This window comes from Corapipo altera, unplaced genomic scaffold (genome assembly GCF_003945725.1).
Source record: "Corapipo altera isolate COAL_440 unplaced genomic scaffold, ASM394572v1 319, whole genome shotgun sequence".
Classification (NCBI taxonomy): domain Eukaryota; kingdom Metazoa; phylum Chordata; class Aves; order Passeriformes; family Pipridae; genus Corapipo; species Corapipo altera.
The window spans coordinates 129,715-154,854 of NW_020885069.1; the positions used below are offsets into that span (position 1 = coordinate 129,715).

At 35.8% G+C, this 25,140-nt stretch overlaps 1 protein-coding gene across 3 annotated transcripts in view; it reads left to right on the forward strand.

Moving 5' to 3' along the window:
• The window catches only part of CCDC91 (coiled-coil domain containing 91), a 118,328-nt gene that overhangs the window by 54,987 nt on the left and 38,201 nt on the right, over positions 1 to 25,140 (forward strand). For all 3 annotated transcript variants that reach the window (XR_003531938.1, XM_027669178.1, XM_027669179.1), the window contains exons 8-11: positions 7,617 to 7,724; positions 21,411 to 21,503; positions 21,687 to 21,755; positions 23,288 to 23,464. Coding sequence is in view for 2 of the 3 variants with exons in the window: in XM_027669178.1 (XP_027524979.1) it covers positions 7,617 to 7,724; positions 21,411 to 21,503; positions 21,687 to 21,755; positions 23,288 to 23,464 (447 nt within the window). In the remaining variant the exon portion in view is untranslated. The remainder of the gene's footprint in view (positions 1 to 7,616; positions 7,725 to 21,410; positions 21,504 to 21,686; positions 21,756 to 23,287; positions 23,465 to 25,140) is intronic.

Consider the following 25,140-nt stretch of genomic DNA (forward strand, 5'->3'; position numbering starts at 1 on the left):
GTCAATTATACTTTTGTAATGCTTCTCCAAGCAGAGTTGACTGAATGTAATGCCCAACATTGGTTAAGGGTAGCTGTGTAAAAACATGAACTGCTCATCATTAGCCCCAGGAAATAATCCCCAGAATCCCTTAAACTCCAAATCCTCTAATTTAGGTATTGAAACTTTGACCTGAACAACAGTGGAAAAAAGCTGACTGACTTGGGTTTTCTGTATTCTTGGCATAGACAAGTGTTACTGCTGGTAGATTTGTGAAAGTGCCTTTACTTTGGTATACAAAGGAAAAGAGGGTTGCTATTGTTTCACTTCTGTGTACAAGGTTGCCAAGTTAGTAACCAGAAACTCACAGTTTTCTTCCCTTTAGAGCTGATTGCACTCCTTAGAGACATAGTGCAGCAGACTTCTGATGCTGATGTATCTTTCTATGTTTGAAAATGGGTCACACTTTCTGATAGTAACTTCCTTGTATTTTGGGCAGTGATTTGTTGTAAAAGGAACAGGATTTCTCCACAGAGATCTTTCACTGGTATGGATGGCATCCCCAGGCAGATCAGGCACTCAAGTTTGAGGCCAAATGCTCTCAATTCCTACCCTTGCTGTAGGTCCTTCTTGACATGGCAGCAGTGTTGAAAATGCAGCTTACACAAGCAGTCAAACACGGAACGATCTTGTTTCAAGGACCTGGATATACCAAAGCTCTTAGAATTATTGCAGTTGTCTTTGGAATATTCACTTGCTCGGTGTACTGGGAAATCCACTAACAGAGACCATGAGATGTTTTGTAGCACAAACCCTCAAAAGCCTTGGCTATTGTTAAACATCTCACATTCTTATCTTTCTTTCAACAAATAAACCACTTACAACGTAGTCACAAAATTTGTATTAAAAAACACAGGAAAACAATTAAAATTAACTCAGTGTTCTGTGTAGGCCAGGTTTCCTCTTTTCGTGTTTACCTAACTTTGTTTAATTTCTGTCCTTCGTGTCATTATTTTTTTAAACTTTTATCCCTGGTAATTAACCACAGTAAAGAAAAGTAAATGTAGATCTTGGAAATTATGCTTGTGGAATCAAGTCACATTTTAAGATATTTACCACAAGCAACATAAGAATTTCTTCTGTGCTTGTTTAGTCAGGCTTTTGTTCTGAAATTGTCATAGTTCTGTAAATAGAGAAGTTAAGAGTTTTAATCTGTTTTGTTTATATTTCTCACCAAATAAAATATCCTCTAATGTAAACTCTAAAGAATATGAGCTTACAGGGAGGTGTATTTATTAGATGATTTTTATTTCCTTAGATTATTTTAGGCAATTATTAGTTTTCTGAAAGGCTGTTTGCATGAATCAGATGTGTGTTTCCTTTTATAGAAATTAACTTTAAGATGCAAAGTTCCTTCCAACCCTTGCTGCAGTAAGAGTTTTGTCTGTCAGTTTTCAGTGTTAGGTGGGGGGGATTTTTCAGATTTCCAGATTTGCAAAGTATGGAATATGTGGGGGCAATCAGATTGTCTTTCGAAAATATTTGTGTCAATAATAGACCTCTGAACTGAAAGGTTACCCTCTAATAAACAAAGGAAATTTAAAAAGATTTCATTACCAAAGAAGTTAATCTAGAATCAGGATATCTTTTTTTAGACATAGTTTATCCCTAGTGAGGGAAAGCTCTGAAATGTGGCCAGTTCTCAGCTCTTTAAAACATCAGCTTAGTTTATTAAGTTTCCAAGTTGACATCCTGGCTCAGAAAGTACTGACACATGAATAAAAAGATAAATTCAAAAGTTGTTGCAAGGGTTTGTATTTCACTTCCAACTTCTAAGCTTGTTCATGTGCAAGTCACACTAGAATTCAAGTGAGCCTTGAATATAAAACAACATTGTTTTTTGTCATGAAGAACTGATGGCTGGAAAAGGAGAGATTCCTTGTGATTTTTGCAGTATGGGAGTACTCATGTATATCAGTGATGTACTATGAAAGTCTCTCTACAGAATTCAGATAAAAGCGAGGTGCAATCAAGTCTTAATCTTCCAAAGATCTGGCTACCAAAAATATTTTATTATAGACTGAAACATCTTTATATTTTCAAAGTAGTTATAAAAATTGCAAGAAATCTCTCCCTCCCCTTTTAGTAAGGATGACTTTAATATGTGTTTATGACTACGGAACAATAAATACAGTGTTAAATAATATAATAATGGAAAGGTTTGATTAAGAGTGAGTTTGCAGTTTGTTTCTGTCAGGAGTCTGTGAGAACAGTGTTTTGTGGTAAATAAATCCTTTACACTCATATGTCAGTAAAACTGAGCTATGTAGATAAGCCTATCATAATATTCAAAGTGTGAGTTGCTGATCCTTACCGGGATACCACAAGCAGTTGAAAATGAAGCTGAGATTTTTGTACCACTTTGCAAAAAACACATTGCCTTTTTCTTGTATTTTACCCCCTTTAATCCATAGCACCTTAATGGACATGTTTCATTATCACTTGAAGGGAGTCTCACCTGGAAATAGCCCAATGTTGAAAATGTGCAATATCTTGGGATGAAGTGGATAAGTTGAATTCTGTCGAAAAAGACATTTTTGAGAATCTTTTAAATAGTTTTATTTATGTAGTCTGTATCCTAGCTCATAGCTGAATTATAACACAACTAGTTAAGTGTACATTTTTTATTGAGGTAATGTATCTTTTCTGCAGGTCAGGAAAGAATTTCAGTTGTGTCCTCTGCTCTGTTTTCTCATTCAACAAGTGGTTAAATGCATTTCACCCTTAAATAAAGTAGAAAGTAATTACTGGTGGAGACAGGTTGCTGAATTAGATGACTCATTGTCTAATGCTACGAAGCATAAAAATTCTTATGTACTATTGCTGAAGCTAATGCTGACATTTAAAATAGTTCATATGTTTGATACAGTATAGTAACTTTACTTCTCATTAGTAATTTTATTTTTAAACTTGTTTTGGTCACCCTGACTCAGCAGTTTTGAAGTAAAGAAGATGTTGGATGTACTGGCTTGTATTTAGTTATTTAAGCAACTTAATGAGCAGGATTAGGATCCTGCTTGAGCAGGATATTCTTTTGGGTTGACTAAGGGTTTTGATGCAGTGCTTTAAGTAGCATTCTGGAACATAATCCAGCAGCATGTACATCACAATACTGGTTTCATACTGATGTTACATGTGGGTTTTTCAAACAATGCTGTGCATCTGGGAGGCCTGTGTTTTGCATGGGTCAGAGTTACTTTTATACTGTTTTTCAGAACAGATAAGAGGGGGTAATAAAATCTACTTTGTTTTTCTTCTTGACTTTTTTTCCTCACTAACTTTTTTCTCCAATAAAAAGAGGGAGTTGAAAGAAAGAGATTTGGTAATTTGTTGCTCTTAGGGAATTTGGGAAGAATTGGGGATAACAGTCTCTATTTTGGCTATTTAATTCAAGAAGGATTCTCATAAATAGTAGCTTCTGGCCATACAACAAACTCTGGGTGAGTAGCTATGGTTTCAATTCCCAGTAGAATGAAGACAGTATGCACTAGGGCTGTGCAAATAGGGTTGTATTAAAAGTGGACGGGAGGGTCTGTGCCATGGTTTCAGCAAAACCACAGTCATTACACTTCTGCCTTTTCAAGTATGAGGACAAATTTTGGAGATGATCTAGTACCCGATACATAACACAGCCTGTAGAAATATGGGATAAATTTTTTTGATCAGTTGTCTTTTCTAATATTTAAACTTTTGGTCTCATATTGGGTACAGTACAATGTTTTAGTCTCTGGTCTGCAGGCAGGGATGCAGTTCTCCAATATTCCCACCATACAGGTAGTGTGCTGTGAATTACATTCCAGGGCTACTTAATTCTCTGATCATTGCTAAAGCATGTAATTAAAAGATGTTTATTCCCTTGAGGATACCACAAGGTGATTATGGATCTTATTATGAGGGCTCGATCTAGTTTCCATTCAGGGTCTTCTAAAATTATTCTAAGGTATGAAACTTAAAGCTAAAGTTAGTTCTTTATCTGAGCTCAAACAGGTTCAGACTAATTTACTCAGTTTACTTGGTTTAATGTAAAAATATTTTGTACTGTCATTTAAATCTGGGAAGATTTTTCTAACACTTTGAGGAAATAATGGTTTCTGTGATTTTTATAACCCATATACATGAAACTAAAATGAATATGAAGACTCTGTAGAGAGCTTATTCTTAAGTTGTTTCAGTCTCTTTGTTCTGTGAGAAGCCATCAGGCATTTTTGAGTATCGAAGGAAAAGCAGGATCAATTCTCTGATAGCTTTTTTGGGTTAGGAGAGAGATCAGAGAGTGGGGAAGAAGCAGGATTTCTTGAGTGATTAAAAATGTTTCTGATAGTCGAAGCTGTAGAAGACAACTTGATTTGCTGTCATTGTTGTCCTACAAGTCCTGTTATTTGGGCCATTCTCTGGGAGCAGCCACACTGTTCCTGTTAAATATGAGCATCCATGTGTTACTCCTTAGCTTTCCCTTTGACAATGTGAATTTAAAAACCTACCCAGAGTTGGTCATGAATATATGTCCAGAAACAATGAACAGAAAACCTAAGACAGTCTGATGATGGAGTATAATGTGCATTGGGAATATGAATAATTTCCAAGTGGCAAAATAACAAGTAGAACGTAGAACTTCTCCCAAATAAATTCTAGCATTTAGATTACTTTGTCATACAACTAAAACATATTGTTTACAGACACTAGAACATGTTCTACCTCCCTCTCCTGCAAGGATCTACAAGATTCTAACACATTCTACAATTCAAATATTGTCATTCACTGCACTGTAAAGGCTGCTTAACTGACAAAACCCACAGGATATGGATATTAGACTAAGAACTATAATCAACTGATCTCTGAAATTTTAGTTTGGCTTCATCTGTAATGGTTTGAGAGCTTTGTGAAAGTCAGGACTGAGGCAGTATGAAGGCTCCTAATTTTTCTTTTTTGTTAAATTCAATAGCCTTTAGTCCTGTTAAGATGAGAGGAACATATTATGACTTCCCCATCTCTGGAAGTGTCCAAGGCCAGGTTGGATTTGGCTCTGAAAAACCTGGTCTAGTGGAAGGTGTCCCTGCCCATGTCAGGGGGTTGGAGTGAGATGATCTTTTAGGTCCTTTCCAACCCTTAACATTCCATGATTCTGTGATTCTGTGATGACCCTTGCCACCCAGTGTCAAGGAAGTTCATTGCACAATACATAGAAGGATTAATTAATTAACAAGAGCACCCATATTGAAATCCTACCTTTTATCTTCATGCAACAGATGCCATGGGCTACATTCTGCTGTAACCTTATTGAAATGATTCAGTGAGCCATTAAAAGGAGTCTGCTTCAAGAATGCCAGCTTGATATCAGGTCACTGGCCATACGTTTGTGGAACATCAGCCCACCAGGGTAATCATGTAATTAATTAAGGAAGAAAGTGGTTCTTCAACATTGATAAGAATAGTTGCCCAGAATAGCAATTGATGACAAGATTTTCATGTCATTGTACTGAAGAAAGTTAGAGATGCCTATCATCAAGTAACCAAATGTATGTTTTAGTTCAGTGAGTAAATCACTAAATTATTTTTTTTAATTAGTAATTTGAGTAGTTGATTATCTTGAAATTTTCCAAGGCTTTGGATGGATATCTTGCCTCTCTTCTGTATTTCTCATCAAGAAACCTGATTCTTGGAAGTACTGAGCTATATAGTAGGAGTTTTCTCTTCTTCTCCTTACTTGGCCAACAAGTGGAATAGTCAAATAAAGGATCGGTCCTGTGGTACGATTTAAACTGTGTTACTAGTGTGTATGATAGAAAAAGAAGGCTTTTGTTTCTAAGAAGAAAAATAGTAATAATAAATTAAATTTAAAAATTTAGAACCTCTACATGCCATCCAATGAATAATAATTATTTCCTTGAAAACTGAAAGTTCTTTATGCCATTTAATAGGATTTTAACAGTTGCCAGTAAAGTTTACAGAGCAAAGTGCAGAAAGTGACTCAGCCCTTGGCATGAGCAAGAAATGCCATTGCAGCTTAATGACAATTCTGTTAGTGTTTTACCTAATATCAGAATTTTTTATTTTCTTTTGTGCCAGTTACATGGAACATGTCTTACCACAATAGTTTTGGCAAAAAAAGAACCCATACCCCAAAGTACAGGTTTAATTTGTGCCAGTGATATGTGGCAATTCTATTTTATACAGAGTGAGATTTAGTATATAAAGTTTCATATATAGAAGTTGTACTTCTTTGAGAAGTGAGTTTATTCCTATTGCTTGAATTTCTATCAATAAAGGAAATAAATTTAGTTGGAAATAAATTGGCTTTTTTTGAAAGTAAACCTATGGTTAGAGAAATCCCATGCAAACACCAGTAAGTGTATTCTTACACTTTGATTAAAGCATGTGTTAAGCACAATTTTTAACCTTTTAAATCACTGAACTTGTGCTGAAAACTACTACCATCCTATAACATGACTGAAGAACAGCATAAGAGGACAGTTAGTGGAAAATTTGAAAAGTTAGTTCAAAAATTGTCAGAAGATTTTAATTTTTTTTTATACATTTCTGGGTTTTATTTTAAAGTATTCAAAATTTTATTTAATGTGTGTCTTGTGTTCTATGAATGAAATATATCTCTAAAATAAAGACTATCTGAAAGATGGGATTTTTTTTCTTTGTCTGCATTTAGGCCAAAGGTCTGTTTTCTGCAAAAACTTACACAGTCATTTTGACTACTTCTCTGTATGGATTACTAGTTAAAAATAGTTTGCTACGTTGTGTATAAATAGCCTGAAGAATATTTGAAAAGTGGCATGGATACTTTATAATATTAGGGAAAAAGACTTGTGTAGCACGAGTTAAGTAAGTCCCGCATTAGAACAGCACCGGGAGCGTAATTCCTCACAAACAGTAACTTGGTTTTTCGCGTGTCTTAAATTTTTGTCTCTCTCTTTTTGCCTTCAGAAGTTCTGCAGAGTTGAGCCAGGCGTGTGTGAATGCACACATGTGCACACACACGTGCTCACACGCAGAGTTCCTAATCGTAGCATGTCTTTGTTACTGTCTTGGTACTTTGACTTTCCACACTTCCACTTCCACTGCTTCACATTTGAGTGTGAACATCCTGGGGGGGCGTTCTTTTATGTTTGCAGTTACTCAGAATTTCCATCTGCTTTTACTTGACTTGTGGTTGTGAAGATCATGCTTGGCCCATGGGATCTTACACAGTGCCGAGAGGATGTGGAGTTTTGTCAGCCAGGGAAATATGTCTGGCTTTTTTTTTTTTTTCTTCAGCAGCTTTCATATGCTTCTCTTCTTGTGTGGTCTCACTAAACTGAGTATATTTAACAGAAATACTCTCCCTCTCTATCTTCTGTTTGCTGCTGTCTTTTAGGCAGTCTGTATAAGAAATCTGAGATCCAAAAAATGTTAGTCCTGACTGAAAATAAGGTAGTGTTACACAGAAAGGTACTTTAATAGTTCCACATTCCAAATTTATAAGAGCATTCCACATTCTGGTTATGGACAAGTCTTAGTGGATCTGCAGTTACCAATAAACATCCCAGTTATATCTTTCTTGAATATTCTGTGCTTTCTTTTTGCAGGCACTGCTACAATCTACAGTTCAGCAGCAAGAAGCAGCTATTGAAAAGCAGTATATACTAGCAATTGAAAAACACTCTCACAAATGTGAAGAGCTTCTTCATGCTCAGGTATGGATGTGCACATGCAAAAACCTTCATGATTTTCTCTTAGTTTCAGCTCTTTTCTGTTTGAAAAAAATATTAACATATATGATCCCCAAAGAAAATAATCAATCTTTTGCCTCGAGTCCTCAGCCTACCAGTCAACACAAGTATTTAAAAATGCAAAATAAATAAGGACTCTTCATCTGTATCATTGAAACCTGCTTAGAGCAGATTCAAAAATTTTTAACACTGAGAAAAAGTCTCAGATCGACTTAATACTTACTCCTTTAACAGCTGCCATTTTCTGTAGTCTCAGAGAAACCATGCAGTCATTTTTAATTTATGTAGTTAAAATGCAGGATTTAATTGTATGGGATTTGTAGGAATTTTTGATTCGAATTTTTTGATAGTCCTTTGGTGATAGACACAAACATCTGTTGTCTCCACCCCTATTTTTATTTCATAGAAATCTTATCTAAAAAATAAAAAAACTAGCTATGAGGAATTATATAATATCCAGAAATACTATATTCCATATATATAGTAGGTGTAAATTGGTTCACTTACCATGACTTGAGTAAAAATACACTGCATAGCAAGTATTTGAAATCACATCAATTGCTGTTGAGTATCTGAACAGTGTAAACCTGTTTTGTTATCAGTAGGATCTTGGTTTGACTTAAGTACAGCTCTTGAATCAAAATAATAATGACCACTAGTATAGAAGTTTAAAAGAAAGAAAAAACTAATATTCTAATAGCACCCTGAAGTTGTTTACACTGCAGTTCACAGTTACTTTTTAAGTACTGTTAGCAACAGTTCAGCTAAAAATACAAAAGATAAAATTTTTTTCTATTTTCTTGGAATATATCAGATCTAAATGCATCAAAAGTCCACTTGAAGCACTCCACCATTTCCAAAAGTGTTTTAAGACCATTCAACTGTTCTGACCATACCAATTTTAATGCAAGCGTGTATTAAATATAAAAACATCTGTGTAAACTGTTTTAAGGAAAGATGTAATAATCTGGGGAAATCTACTCCATCATGAATGAGGAGTTTATTGCACAGAATTACAGTTATTAAATGCTATGCCTTAAAAGCAAGTAAAAATTAATTTTAGGAAAATGTTTTGTGTTATTGAAATGAACATATCATTTACTGGCTTGATATCACTTTCTGAGTGTTAAAAAGCTGTGAATCTCATGAAATCTGGAAGTGTCATAGGAAGACTTTTGAGAGTGCACATATAGATTGAGGAAAAATTTGCGCCCGTGATCTGTTACATTTGCATCAAAACCCAAAAGAGCCACAGAAATGTGTAAACATGTACAAGAGGTTCAGATTTACCTGGGGAGAACCCAGCAATGTAAAGGAACTGTTGTGGTCTTAGGATGGGAGAGTAGTTATGACATAACAGAGTGTCCAGTTCACGTCATGTTGACATTTAACACCCCTTTGAATCTCAGAATATGTTTAAATTTTGTTCGCAAACTTCCACGTCATTTCTCGTTCAACTAATTTAAGGTTTTTCACATTTAATTGTTACATGAGACTGGGATTTTGAAGCCTAATCAAATAGACAAGTGTGGGTACCAGTGGTAGAACTATCAGGTAAGTGGGATTTATACTGGCAAATTTTGTTCACTCATAAATCTTTATTGGAAGAAATCTGAGAAATGGGTAGTATGGTTTTATTCTTTTTGAATACATCTATTCTTAATTGTATGTTTTGGTACTTGTTTAACATTTCTTTTTGTTCAAATCACTTTGTTAGGTGATTTGAGATTGATGACATTACTGCTAATGTTTACACACCAAATAGCTTAATATTCTGTTATGGGATTGTACATGCATAGCCACCTTTACATGGAGAGTTATGAATATTTGTATCACTGTAAACAATATTTTTTGGTGGAGCAGAAGTCACACACTGCAAGTATCTTCTCTAAGCAAACATCACATTTTTTTTTGTTCCCTTCTAATACTCTTGCCTTACAAGCAGTATTTTGCCTTCCAAGTTTAAGGCCCATGTAAAACTTTGTCAACCCACACAGTTTTTTGTCCTCATTTCCCATTCCTTTTAAATTTCCTGCTGTTTTATCTCATTTGATAAATCCTTTCTCATGCTTCTTCCTAATCTCATTTTCTCCCTAAATTCCCATACCTCTCCCTCCCAAAAGTGTCTTTGAGAAGGAGGAAAGGCTGTTTTTCTCCTCTTGTCTTTAAACTCTTGTTGGAGTTAATTGAAGTTTCTGATTTTTGAAGATTTATTTTATCAGGGTGTCGTGCCTGTGGTGGGGATGCAGGTTAAAATCCTGCCTAGAGAGGTACCATCCAACCAATACGTTCAGTGTACAAGGCCATGTTTTCCATGACAGGGAAAAGTGAAAGACCTGGTTCTGTGGTTCTATTCCAGTTTCCTGCAGGACAAATACCTGCAATTCATCTGGGATTGTTATGTGTGAGGCTTGGCAGCACACTGGCTAATTACAGGTAACATTATGAATGATGATCACTGGAATGGATGCTTCCCAGGGAACAATCTCCAGGGCTGCTGTTTTTTTCAAGGAAATACACTCTTATATCAAAAGCAGCGTGGGCAGCAGGGCAGGGGGGGATTCTGCTCCTCTGCCCTCCTCTGGGGAGACCCCCCTACAGTGCTGCCTCCAACTGTGGGGGCCCAGCACAGCAAGGACATGGAGCTGCTGGAGCGAGTGCAGAGAAGGCACCAAGATGATCAGAGGGATGGAGCAGCTCTGCTGTGAGGAAAGGCTGAGAGAACTGGGATTGTTCAACCTGGAGAAGAGAAGCCTTTGGGGTGACCTAATGGTGGCCTTCCACGACCTGAAGGGAACCCACAGGAAAGATGGAGAGAGACTATTTCCAAGGGCCTGTAAAGGTCCTTTTCAAGGACAAAGAGGAATGGCTTCAAACTGCCAGAGAGCAGGTTTGGATTGGATATCAGGAAGAAATTCTTCCCTGTGAGGGTGGTGAGGCCCTGGCACAGGTTGCCCAGAGAAGCTGTGGCTGCCCCATCCCTGAAAGTGCCCAAGGGCGGGTTGGATGTGGCTCTGAGCAACCTGGGATAGTGGAAGGTGTCCTTGCCCATGGCAGGGGCGTTGGAAATGGATGATCTCTAAGGTTCCTTCCAACCGAGGCCATTTGGTGATTCTATGATGCCAACATTTGAAAAAGCAAACCAGGCATTCTTGTGACTTATTCAAGGGCTCTAGTGTCCTAATATCCTTAATCAATGAATAGGACAAGAGAACTCTTCTCCTCTGTGCCAAAAATTAATGTCATACACTGAATTTTTAGGAAAGCTGTGCATGTCAGTTTTACATTTCTAGCTTTTGAGGATATCAAAAAATGTCATTGGAAAACCCATATGAGTTTATTACAAATTGGGAAGTCACAAATTTCATCCTTATTTTTTTTCTGAGACAAACATTTGATGTTGCCTTCTGAAAATAACACCAACTTTGATTTTGTGGTTTAACTCACGTGCTATGTGAAAATACATGCTGAAAAACACAATCATAAAACTTTTTCATTGTTTTTTAATACTCAGAAATTTCTCTCACTATTAAAAGTAGATGATGTTAAAAATGGGACTATATGAAGGTAGATTTTGATATAGATTTTTTTATTCTTCTTAAAGCAGTCAATGATCTGTGTATTAAAGTAAAATAAAGCATTAAATACCTGCACAAAATCACAGTTATGATTAATCATTTTCCCTTTATTTATCTTGCACTTTTCTTGATGGTCTCTTTCCTTACTGTCTTCTAAACAGTGTGAAACAGGAGTTCTTCAATGGAGAGGGATTAAAATATATGTGAAGTGAGTCTCAGAGCACACATTTCCATCTTAAGTTATGACTTGACAATATTCCTGATTTCCTCTATGTCTTCCTGACTAAACAATACTAATCAGAAGTACAAATGGACATTCTGTGTAGTGTTTTCATGCTTGAATATAGTTAAGGGGGATATATTTTACTGTGGTCCTTAGTTATGTTGGTCTCATATTTTCCATTTTGATCCATATAAAAGAAGAATGAGGAAAGACAAAGACCAGAAGTATTTAATTCTGTAGTTCAGTTACATCCTTTCTTGGGCTGAGCTGCTTTTTTTCTTCTTGGTTAACCCTTAAGGTTTTGCCTTCAGGATGTGTGGCCTGCAGTTTTCCTCTGTATAGAGTATAGAGCATATGTGTATATTATGTGCTGAATTCTTTTCTGTGGTTTAAGAAGCCAAAGGAGTGTAAATGCTGAGACAGAACAGTACTGGGAGTGTCACACAAAAAGGAAAGTACTCAGGAACTCAGTTAAATGCTTCCTCTACACTTTTGCACATTGGTATTTTTTGTGATGATTTTATGTTATGCTGTGAAACAAATCCTGGGTTTGTAGATGCAGCATTTAAGATAAGTAGTTACCCCCATGTCTTTAATTCTTTTCCACACTCTCATGAAGCTGGCTGTCATTTGTATGACAAATAGTAGTTCAAAATCTGTTGGATGGTGCATGAAATTTTTTGTCCTTTTTTTGCGGCACACTTAGAGAAGTACTGGTTTATCTTCAATTTGAAAACAATTTGCTGAAAGGTCAGTCAGAATAGAAGTTCCATTTGCTGGAACTCAGTTTTTTAAAGTTTATCATACTTTCAAGAACTGCTTGAGGACAAGCAGAAAACTGGAGTGACAATAGTCATGAGCTGCTGGAATGTGATAGGTACCAGTATTTGAATGACGCATTTTGGTGTGTTTTGCATAACTTTTTGCAAAAACTACCACTATGTCCCCCCAAAATTTCTAAAATGTAAAATGTAAAAAGTGATTTTCTTATATAGCAAGTGATTGTTTGTATGCCAGGGAAAATGTTTATTTCATTCAACTTAGTTCCCTAGTCAGGAGGTATAATTTTCTATGATTTCAAATATTGTTTTTATATCTACTCATAATGTGCAGCATGTGTCTATAATAATCCTTATTTTATGAACTTGGATTTTTTTATTTGTCCTCTTGTAAACAAAAGAGATTCTGTATTTTTCCCATCTGTAGGTAGTAATTGTGGAATCTATTTAATGCCTGATCTTGAAGGGAGCATATCCAAACTGGATTCTTAGAGAATTATGAATATTTGCACTTTTAGGAGACATTAGCCAATTTTTACAGTGAGAGTAGTAAATCCAGACTTGCAGACTGAAAAAATGAGGACTGTGGTGGGCATAACCTTTCTGGTTCATTAATGCCAACTATGATAGGTTTGGAAATTCTTGAGAGTACTTACCATGTCGCCTTCTTTGGACATTTCCTCTCAGTTCTCAGAAATCTCATAGTTTGCTGCTGTGGAAATATCTGTTTATTCATTCCCTTCAAAACCAAGTACCTCCTATCAGTCATTCCTGTTACATTTTCATCAGTCACTTCCACATAATTCATCAAGATGTGTCTTTCCAAGTCTGCTGCTCTTCTACCAAGAGCAAAGTTACACTTTCTCAGAACTTCTCTGGTAGTTCCTGATTATGTATTATTTATTAGAATCCTGTTCCCAATTTGAGTAATTTATTCCTAAATTCATAATACCTCAATGTACATTCGTATATAGAGAGAATTGAAATAAAAAATCTGATGTATCTTTGCTCTGTGTTTTCCTTGCATATGTGTTGACTTTGTATCCGGTATTGCTCAGTATTTACCTCCCAAAGTAAAAATCACATTGCTGAGGTCCAAAAAGGCCTCTATTTAAAAAAAAAAAAAAAAAATGTAAACCCTTAACAGGGTCCTTTAACTTCATTTCAGTATGCCCATTATCACATGCTAGTTGGAGGATGATTCTGCAGTCCCTTTGCCCTGTTAACTCAGCCAAGGATACTTTCAGTCTTGACCAAAAATCTTATTTGGAAATTGCATTTGCTTTCTTGGATTTGTCAAGTTGCACTTGAGAATAGCTCTTTAGAGTGATTTTTTTTCTCCCCTCTCTGTCTTTTGCTTATATAACTAGCTACCCTGAAGCCTTCATTACTTGTTTTGAATGTAAACCATCAGCTCTTGTCAATACTGAACAGCTAAGTAATATTAGTATGATTTTTCTCCTCAACTATTTTTCTGTCAACTGTTTTTGAAAAAAAAAAAATTGTTTTTCTTCTGTTTTGCTGTCTTCCATTACTGAACATTTTACTGTTTATATTGCTTGTATTGTAGGAGTTCCTTTGCTTTAAGTTTCCTAATAGATGGACCAATTTGGTGAGAAGTCATACAGGCTGTGAAATGAATTAGATAACAAAATAGAAGGAGTAGTTGATACTTTTTATTCTTCTTCATATTCTTATGAAGTTCCTTATCTCTGTATCCTCAGGACCTCAAAGTTTGTGGATTTTTTAATAGTCTCTATTACTGTGTACTCTTTCCAAAAAAAGTATTTTCAATATTAGATGCCTTTATATAGCTTCTTACTTTATTTATAAAAACAATGAAGCACTTACGCAGCAAAATGTTTTGAGCTTAGTTTCAACCTCTGATGTACCTCAAATTGCACAGTTTACACACTCTCTTTATGATGCTGAGTGGAACCCTGAGTACAAGTATATTCTTAATTATTTTTTTACTGTTATTATAATTTTTCTTTATGTTCACTACTGTTTTAACTTCTCTGGTTTAATAATGTTTTGCTGATTCTTGAGCTTTCTCTCAGCTTTGCTGCTTTGTTGGCCCCTTGGACCTCAAACTGGCAAAAAGATACAGTTCAACCATGCAGTAATAAGTTATAATTTGAGGAAGTGGAAATATGTAACAGATGTTGGAATTCTTCAGGCAGATTTTCCACCTTGCACTGCCAAACACTCAGATGCCACAGATAGTGAGGACAGTGTAAGAAACCAGTTACACTTACCAGATCTTGTCATTTGACTTAGACAGAGTTTAGCAGTGGGGAAGAAAAGGTGCGGTATAAAAGAATATGCTGCTAAATGTAGCCAGTCTTTTTAGAGGAGCAGAAAGTTACTATTAATGTTTAAATAAGGTCACCTTTTTTTCCTCAGGATAATATTTTGGATAGGATGTAGAAGCGGGAATATTTTGATAACATTGCAACATCATAATGCTCTAACTGCGTGTTTTTGTTGCATCACCTTCCTCTCACACCGATAATACTGTTTCCCATGACCTGTGTTATTTCTTCCTGCTGTTAGGTTCCTTCATGAGCGACAGAAATAAAAGTAGGACTTTGTTAAAATAGGTGAACGTATTTGAATTGGTGAGTTCTTAAAAAGCCCCATCCAGTGGTTTGTTATTCCTGCTGGTGAATGAAGTGATGAAACATCTGCTAAACTTTTCTGAAGATAATTTTTCCCACGTCTTGAGGGACGGGGATGGTTCTATGTTCATATGTAATGAAGGTACCAAAAAAAAATAAAATACTGGAGATGAGATTATGCCTGTTTTTTTTCTATAAAACTACTGCAGTGCAGTTTCATTAGATTTAAAAGTTCAGTAGATATTTTTGACAAGAAAAACTGGTCATTCACTGAGGGTGAATTGGACACATCAATGTCCCAACATACTGTTTTTTGTCATGATGTCATTTGAAGAAGGTTCCAAGTGTCATTTCATTAGTGTGTGAAAATTGTTTCCTTAGATGAAAGATCTGTGAAAGAGGGAAACACCATTAATTTGTTGCAGTGATACTACAAATAGTGCAAGATATTTTGGTCCTGTTTAGTATAAGGATATTCATATTAACTCTGGTTGTTCTGTGATGTTTTTGCTGGTTTGTTTTTGAATTATTATCTAACTGACTACTATAAGCTATGAATAGCAGCTAAAAAAATGATTTTATCCATGCAGAATTTGGTGATCCATGCATGGTGATTTACTCAATACTGAGAAGGAACCAATCAGCAGAAACATAAATTGGATGCCCATTATTTTAGCAAAATGTATCCTTGTTTGTGGATGAAATCCTATACACATTTCTTTTTAAATGAAACAGTACAGGACCCAGAGACTATATTTTAAGAAAGCATTTCAGTTCATACAAGGCACCCTGTTTTCTGTTTAACTTTTAATTTGTAGTTTAGGATTAATAGAGATATGGAAGGAATTATAACTGTACTAAATTAGAATTTAGTATTAATAGCTTTAATGCAGCATTGTACTTGTAAAACAGCTCATCTCATGCATTATTTCATTCACTCCATGAGTTCTTAAAATATATACTTTGTGATACCTGAAAGAAAAATGTCACGATTCTTCAGAAATAAATTGAATATATAAAAATAACAAAATAGACTGACTACTTGCTATTGTGATTAAATCTGTTTACAATGTCTTCTGTGACTCACATTCCAGGAAAAAAAAAGAAAGATTTTTTTGATTTCTTTTTTACAGGAATCAAGAAAAACCACAGGACCTCTGTATTTATATTTGAATCTACATCAAACGGTTTTCATTTGGAACCATTGCCTAGAGAACTTCTTGCAGGGAGGAAAACATTATAACCTATTTTTGAATGCCTTTTGTTTTAAGTTAATTTTTACTAGACTCTTCTTGACCCTCTCATGCTACTTTCCAGAGAGTAGGTTAGAAACACTAGTATTTCTCTCCACTTTGGAATACCAGTTTTTAGAAAAGTTTGGGGTTTTTCTTCTTTTTTTTTTTTTTTTTTGGAAATCTCCTATGTCTCACCGGGTCATGATGTCCCAGTAGAATTTGCTCTTCAGAATTTTTTACAACTCAGAATTTTGCACTCTTAACCCTATACTCCCTGACTAAGGGATAAAAGGAGGTAACATAGCTTTTTAAGAAAGAAGAATAAGAGTACTATGCTATGGAAATCAGGTAAAGTCATGCATTAAAGAACTATACAATTTTTTGTACCTAAGCTAAAGGTTTTTTACATCTCTCTGACTATCTCTACATAATATTCCACTGTCTACTGGGCCTTACAGACAACAGTGGGAATGTGCAGCCTTGCAAAATTGCACTGGATGAAAACTTTCTTGTTGCTCTGGAGTTTTCACTGAGATTTATTTTGGTCTCATGCTGATTTGTGCATCATATTTCCAGTTCAGGACGTTTTTTTATTTTTCATCTGTAGCCATAACTTTTCATCAGTTTCCATTTTTAGAATTTTTTTTTACCTGCTTTCTGGTTCTTGGTTTGTTGATTGATAAAGAAAACCCTCAATTCCATTTATAAACCCTTCCATTTATAAACTTTGTGGACAGTGTCTGACAATCTACACAGGTTAGGTGCTTTTTTCAAAATGGAAGGCTCCATGAGTAGGTCCTCATCACAACTTTCATAGGAAACCTGGAAGAGACTTGGATATTTTTCATAGGACTGTTAGGTCTGATGAACTCATTATTCTACTTACAGGAGGCAGATCAATCTTTCTTTAAAGCTTTTGTTAGGTTTACATTTTGAAGCATAGACAATATTCTCTTGACACATTTGTCAATTGTGCCTATCCAGGCACAATTACCAGAAGACCTCCAATGTGGATGCCCAGATAAGCCTAAGAGAAAGTGGCCTCTGCAATGCTTGGGAATCAAAATTCAGTGTATATGTAGCTCAGAGTGGTACTTAAAGTCTCAAAGCTCTTCCTTTATTCCTTTAATACTGTCTAACGGAGAGAGGAACATGTTCATAATTCTTACCTGTGGAAACTGGAAATGCTGAATGAGATTGGTCCATCTCACATCATTCCTATGGCTTTAATTAGTGATGAGAAGAGGAGGGGATTATGAGATAAGTCTGCTTAGCTGTAGGCATTTAATTCGGTGTGTACGATCTTTAATTCAGCAATGGTTTCTATGGTTAAGAGGCCTTTACTATAGTTCAACAAAAATCTACAAACGAAGTAAATGAACCTAAAACATCCTATGCCTGTTAGCTAGAAATACAAAGGCACTTGAAAGGTCTCAAATGTGTAAGTGCTGAAGTGAAACTGTCACCTTCTGTTTGTTTTTAACCTTCAACCTTTGATGAAAGTCATCTGAAAAACCAACTGAGGAAACACTGACTGTATATAAAGTTCATTGTGGCCATTAAGTCCCAGACTCCAAAGTCATTCTTCTTACATCTAAAAATGTAACCTACCACATGATTCTGTGGTATAGTAACTTCTTCTTGGAGGGTATATTGATTACTTTAAAATCTGAAAGCAAAGCTGGTTGCCCTAATTAAAGAATAGTTCCGGACGGGCTACAATAATTTGCTATGCAGAGACATTTAAACTAAGAGCTTGGAATTCTGTTCATACCTTCATTAATCATTTCCTAGAATTACTGCTTTTTTCTAAGTCTGTCAAACTGCTGTCATTTTACAGAAATACTAAAATTTCTCTCATTGTTGTCAGAAGAGGGAAGGCACAGAAACCTTTACTGTCCATAATTCCCCAGATTTCCTGCTCAAGTGATATACATAACCAAGATCCATGAACATGGCTTTGAAAGAACTGTGCTTTGTAATGAGGAATTCAGATACATTGAGGTGCCTCCTTTTCTAGAACATGGGTTAATAATACCACCAAGCTTGCTTTACATCATTTTTGTAAACACAACTTTCAGGGAGATTCTGTGGTTCCCTATGAAGGCTGATAAAACTGTGGGGCATAGTACCTTGGGAAAAAAGTGCTTGATAAGTAATTAAATTGCATATTAATTACATGCAGAATGGAAGCATATTAATTACATGCAGAATGGCATAGACTGCAAAGTCTGTGCCATATAGGCTTTCTGGACTCAAGACCTGTTTCAGGGAGGAGCAGTTTGTGCAATATTTTATTCCATTTTCTCTGTTTCTGGTTACTTATTTTTTCATCTAATTTATATAATTTAATAGCTTAAGGTATACTTCTCTCTGAAAAGCAAAACTGACCAAATAGAGATTCTGAAGCCGAATAAACAGTTCTCCCGAGTATTTGTGTAGGTCTAATAAAAGAGATTTTGCTTTACGAGCTTTTATGGACAGCTGTTGCAATATTTGAGATGATACATGAACTTTTGGAAGTTCAGATATGAAGGCAATCATCTATGGGAGGATTATTCCACATGAATAAGCATTTATATTATAATAGGAAAGGACATGCCGAGCTTTTCACAAGAGACTTAACAGTTGTGAAATTCTAAATTTTGTATTTCCATGAGAAGTAGGGATGCTATTTAATGTAAAGTAAATTGCATTGAATTATGGCCGAAGTCATTAACTGTTCTTTTGAAAGCACTCTAAATATGCTCATGAGTACTTACCTCTATTATCTTGAAAAATATGAACTAGCGTTTTTATAAACAGATACAATTCTTAATAAAGTTCTTACTGAATGTCAGTGAATTCCACAGATCTCCAAATGTAATACCATATAGATCTAATCTACCAAGGGGATAGGAGAGCCTTGCTCAGTCAAACTAATCACAATACAGTCACAGCAGCCTTCATTTTTATGCTAATTGTTTACTTACTGCACAACTTTTTTGTAGTTAGAAGTCTCAAGCAAAAGCAGTATATTGAATTTTAAAGATTCTTTACTGTAGGGTGGTCAGAACTGGCAGAAGTTGGCCAAAGAAGCTGTGGCTGCCCCATCCCTGGAAGTATTCAAGGCCAGTTTGGATGGGACTTGAAGCAACCTGGTCTAGTGGAAGGTGTCCCTGCCCATGGCAGGGGGGAGCTTTAGGGTCCCTTCCAACCCAAACCATTCTGTGATTTAGTTGTGCATTCTCTTTGCAGCAAGGGAGATCAGGATTTTTCAGGTGTCTGTATGATAAAAAGTTTTGATCCCAATATCTGCATTTTTCAGGTTTGTAGGTCTCCCACAAGTTTATGAAAAATGAACTGCTGTGCAGTGACATGGAGGGCTGTAATCATAAAACTATTTTTATCAGCAAGGAGGATTAATATTAGTTTTCTCCTTTGACCATGTATAAATATTCTATATTGTATTAATGCAAATGTCTACATTGTTTCAGGACTTCCAGGATGGGCTTGGATGTCTTCTTATATATACACGTAAAATAAAACTTTAAAACTGCCCTGAAGTTTAAAAGCTGAAAATTGTGGTCCCATTGAGAATGTTGTGAAATACATCTCGTAGCTGGCCCACTATGGCAACTTGAAATGTGGCTACAGTCTTCATATCGAACCTAGAAATCTGATGGTCAGAGTCAAACTGGAATTATCTGGCTGATAGGCTTAGTCGAGAAACTCTCATTGTGCTTGAACAAGCTGACTGCTGTTCTTTTGAAGGGGCTTTAAGGATAGAGGTGATTTTCTCTGACAAACTCTCCTTAGAAACTCCCGTGCTGATTCTTGACAAGCAAATAAAGATTGAGTCTTTTACTTGACGTTAGTAAGCTTTGTGGATATATCTGAGAAAATATTTGCATGTGTTTGTTTTATATTGTGTCATTGTGAAATAACACATTCGTGCAGTTAGTCAAGTGAAGAGTCGTGGAGATCATTCAGGTAATAAAATCCATTCATTTTTTCACCTTTGAATTACTGGAAAAAAGCAATTTCTGTAAGTGCTCTGATAGTTCAAGGTAATGTCTGAAAATACTGTGTCCACAAGAAAAGTGAGCTACACATCATTAAGTAGAACCATGACTTTCACTATTCCTTCCACAGGTGTTTTCCATTAGAATATGTCTGCCACATTCAGACCTATTTTAAGTAAATTCACAAGGAAATGCCTCTTTACATGTTTATCCTGGAAAGGCAGATAGGTGTTTTATTTTATAAAGCAGTCTAGAAGTTTTCTATTCTTCAAATGAAAAAATATTTTTCAGAACATAGTAGTGCAGTTTGGTAATGTATTTCTAACTGCCATTAGAGACACTTAAAATTAAAAAATAATAAAATTTGTAGAACAGAAATGACTGTTTATTAGAAATTCTGGTGAAAGGGGTATTTGCCTGCATAAGTGTTTGTGTAAAAAATTTATGTTCTTTATGTGCACTTATTTTAATAAGAACTCTACTGTAACACTTTCCTTTTGGTGATCTTGTAAAATATTATTGTGTAATGATGCTGTACTTTAAGGTTATGATATATCATCTCTTAAATAACATGTAAAAAAGTGTACTGACTTGCTAGAAATTCTCTCATGACAAATACCTAACATCAATCATTTCCAGTAATAATTTTTAGTTTTGAAAAACAACTTTGCTCTTACAGACAGAACCTGTATCTTTCAAATGCTCTACTTTATATAGTGAAAAAAAACAAATAAGTGAGTTGTGATATAGACTACATGGTCACTTTATTTCAGTGTCCATTTTCTCCCTGGTTTTCAAAGTTCATGATATCACAAATGGTTGAAAAGAATACATTTGTCTTCTGCTCTCTATACATATAACTGAGATGTAGTAAAAGCGTGATTTAAATTCTGCAGCTGTTTAAAATATTTAAAGTTTGGTGTTGCTTAAACCATCTGTATCATTTGGGTAAGTGTTGCTTTTTTCGACTTCTTTCCTAATACTCTTCAGACTTAGAGGATATATTAGATATTCAGGAAGCTAAACATTTCTTATTATTGTATTTTTTTTCTTTACATGAAATCATTTAAAGGAGTGCTGTTTATGTAATTTAACTGAATCTACATTGAAAGTCATTTTGTAAGCAACTGAGAAACCTTGGATGAGTTTTTTTGCATCTGTTTTAGTAGCAGATTGTGGTTACAGTAATATGAATGTTTTCTCCCAATAGCATCAGCGACTTCTTGACATTCTGGAAGCAGAGAAGGACGTGTTATCAGAAAAGATAGAAGAAGCTTTGATGCAGCAGTCACAAAAGCACAAGGTATTGCTTTTGTTTACAACGAAAAAAGAGCGATCTGATCAGCACCATGGAGATCATTGGGAATGATCCTGTCACACTTATTGACAGGAAGAGAAAACTTTCTTAAGCACTTTGACAGTTTGAAGTTATTTTAAGCCACTCCTCTGTTGTGTATTGCAGCTTAATTTTTTGTAACATTTGCAGGAAGTGCTGGACAAATGTTTGGATGAAGAAAGACAAAGAAGTAAGGAGGCTGTGGCAGCTGCTGCCAAGGTATCTCTTGTTAATTTAGTAGATGTGCAATGTGGATCCCACGTGTGTCATTAGAAATGCCAAGTTCAACAACTCATTTTTATTTCATAACCAGATTTATCGAACTCTGCGTTCTCATCTGTGTTTAAGAGAAGCTAATTCCATTAATCATGAACATACCTGCTATATCCTATGCCTTGATACAGAGAGTCAGTGTAAGTTCTATGGGGGATAACCTCTCACTTGTTTATGACAAGAAGTCACAATATTGCATCACCGAAATATCTGGTTTTGTGGTCTTTCAACATCAACATCATTGCATCTCGATTTGAAGAGCTGGGTAGGAGGTCAAGTGTTCATCTTAGTAAGACAATTAACATCGTGTCTTACTTAACTTTTGCTAAATATGGTTGTTTTCAATGAGAAGAGAACTATTTCATAAATCATTAAAACAGGGACATTTTAACAGGTTTTCAATTATTTTATTTAAGTGGATGTTTGACTAAAAGTGAGTATTCAGTTTTTAAAATATGATTTCTTCTGTCTGCTTCATTAGTAAGTGCATTGGTGTTAGGACTGTAATCTTGTAGATGTGAAGCTATCTTTCATTTCTAATACTGTTGTAGAATCCAGTTGCATGTAATGATCTGGGAAAACTAGTGATGTATATTACCTAGTGCAGCTCATAAGGCTATATTAGAATTTTCTGTATATTTTTATGTGTGTTATATGCACACTAACTGAGCACCTCTCTGAATAACATTCGATAACACAAGAAACATTTGTTACATGGTTGACATCTACAGGAAAATGTGTATAGTAGAATACCTTCATTTAATAGGGTTTTTTAAAAACAAAATATTATATTTTTAAAAATCTAAGTGAAAAATCAAGTGCCAGTGAATTGCAAGAAACAACTTTATTTGTAAGTGGAGGTATCTTTTGCCATTTCTGACTTCACTTGCCCAGATCTATAATCACCTCCAAGGGGCATTGGAATGACCCGTAAGATTATTAAAATTGAGGGGTTTGCAAATGTGGGGTTTTGGCCCATATTTGCTTATTTTGAACTTCAGCTTACCATTATTTATTTGTAGATATATGCAATAGTTATCATGCTGATAGATATATCTGTGTGGCTACTTTGCCACAGAAAACACTCAAGACTTTTGGGACTTCAGATGTTTGTAGGTAAGAACAGGAATATCTCCTACACAGGAATATCATGGCAGGCCCATGATGTACCTACTTTTATGTGGGTTTTGCTGCATGATTTTTGTGCTAAGCAAAATAATTATGAGATACTGTAGTTTTGGTAGAGGGGAATTTAAGAGCTCTACTTGTAACTTCCTTTTCCTTTCTGTAACTACACAAGTCATTGTCTGGAGGTAATACCTGCTTCAGACAAATTTAAGTTCATAGTTGAGAAGTGAAAATGCTCATGTCCAATATCTTATCAGCTCGTAGATCTCATTAGGAGAAGGTAATATATTTGAGTAAGGCACTTGTGTTGGGTATGTTGGTCATCTCATTGTGCCTCATTTGTTTGAAAGGCTGAGAAAGAAACCATGCAGGAAGCTGTTCTGAAAGCAGTAGAGGAGGAGAGGAGGAATATGGAGAAGATTCATGCAGAAGAAAGAAAAATGTGGGAAGCAGAACGTGATAGTCATAAAGAGAAGATTGCCCAGGCTGTTTCGGAAGCCATGGAGGAACAAAGAAAGCAGAATCAGGTTGGTATATTTTACCCTTTCAGTGGACCTGCTTTATGTATTTTATTTTTACATTTCAGTGTCTTCCAAATGTTGTGGTAGATTTTCTTCTGGCATCTTGTCATTCATCAGTGCACATAGTCGATCTCTGCAATGCACAGCAATCTTTTTAGTTTATTTTCATCTAGACTGTTGTATGGAGAGGCTGACACATGAAGAATGAAATTCCTGGGACACTTAGAGGCACACAGATTGAAATGAGATAAATCATGCCCTCTAAGTGCCTGGTTTTGCCCCCTGACTTCAAAAGGAACCAACTCAGAGAGTGGCATTTGTGCTGTAAACCGTTTAGGTGACTTTTTATACCTGTGGAAGAGTAAAGATGTTACATGTGTTCCTTATAGAACAGGTACAAAATAAGGAGAGGGTTATAAAAATTGGAAACCTAAGCCAGTAATGAACCAGAATTTCTAGAGTTACTCATTAGAGAGGTGCTTCTACAGGGATAATTGTATGTCACTTAATACAAAATGGGAGGGACATTCCCAACATTGCTTCTAGCAATTTTAGGAATTGCAAATTAAATATGTTACAATAGCAGTTAAATTACTATTCCAAAAGTTGATTTTCTAAGTCTCTGATGCTGGAAATGTTTGGAGGAACAGCCTGTAAATTCACTGATTTCTTGGTGACATACTTGAATGTTACAGTCATTAGAATTGTAAAGAATTTTTGTTTCATTTACATGTTGGAATTTGACATGGCTATATTTTATGTCCTGAATAAGAAAAACAAACAAACAAAACAAAATAAAAGTTTAGAATTTGAAGTAAAATAGAAGCAAAATAGCATATCACACAAACTTAAAAATTAAGTTCTTGGAAACTGATCCCATTTCCCTTTCCTGTGTTAAACAGAATTATTAACTCTACAAAATCAGCTGCACAAAAAAGTTGTTTTTTGCTGCTATGCCAATATTATATCTGTTTTGCTACATTTCTAATGCAAATAGAGTGTCCTAGTTAGAATAGCTGGGACCAATTCATCATTGGATGGGTGTAACCCAAAACTGTGTATTCTATAGCCCTCCATGCCATTTCCCAGAAACTGTTGTCAGTAGAGGCCTGCGAAGTGGCTCCCCCCATGCTCCTGTCCTCATGCCCTTTTGTGGAATTCCCTGACTGAGCAACCTCACACCCTTTTATGGAATTCCCCACTCTGAGGGAAGGACTTAACATCCTTTTATGGAATTCCCCGCTCTGAGGGAGGGACTAAGCATTGCTGCCTGAGCTGGAGAATATATAAACCTGGAGTTTCAGAACCTTTTCACCACTTGTGGGATCCAGAGGAGGACTGCAGCTCAGTGCTCTCAGTCAGACTGCAGCTCACCGCTCTCAGCCGGACTGAGACCACCACCCTCGGCTGGACTGCAATCACCACTTTTGGCCGGACTGCAGCAGCTCTCCCACCAGCAGGTTTTTCCCCTCTCCCTTTGTTTTGGACTCGGGGGGGGGCCCAGGGAGCACCGTTTTGTTTGTGCCCTGGGGTACTGGGTTGTACATTTGGGCTTTGTGGGTTAGGACCGGTTGCTTGTCCGTGTGGTTGTACTTATTGTATTATTTTATTAAATTGTTATTCTGATTTGTAATATCTCTTCTGAGTTGTGTTGGTTTCCCTTGCTGGTTAACTTTTAAACC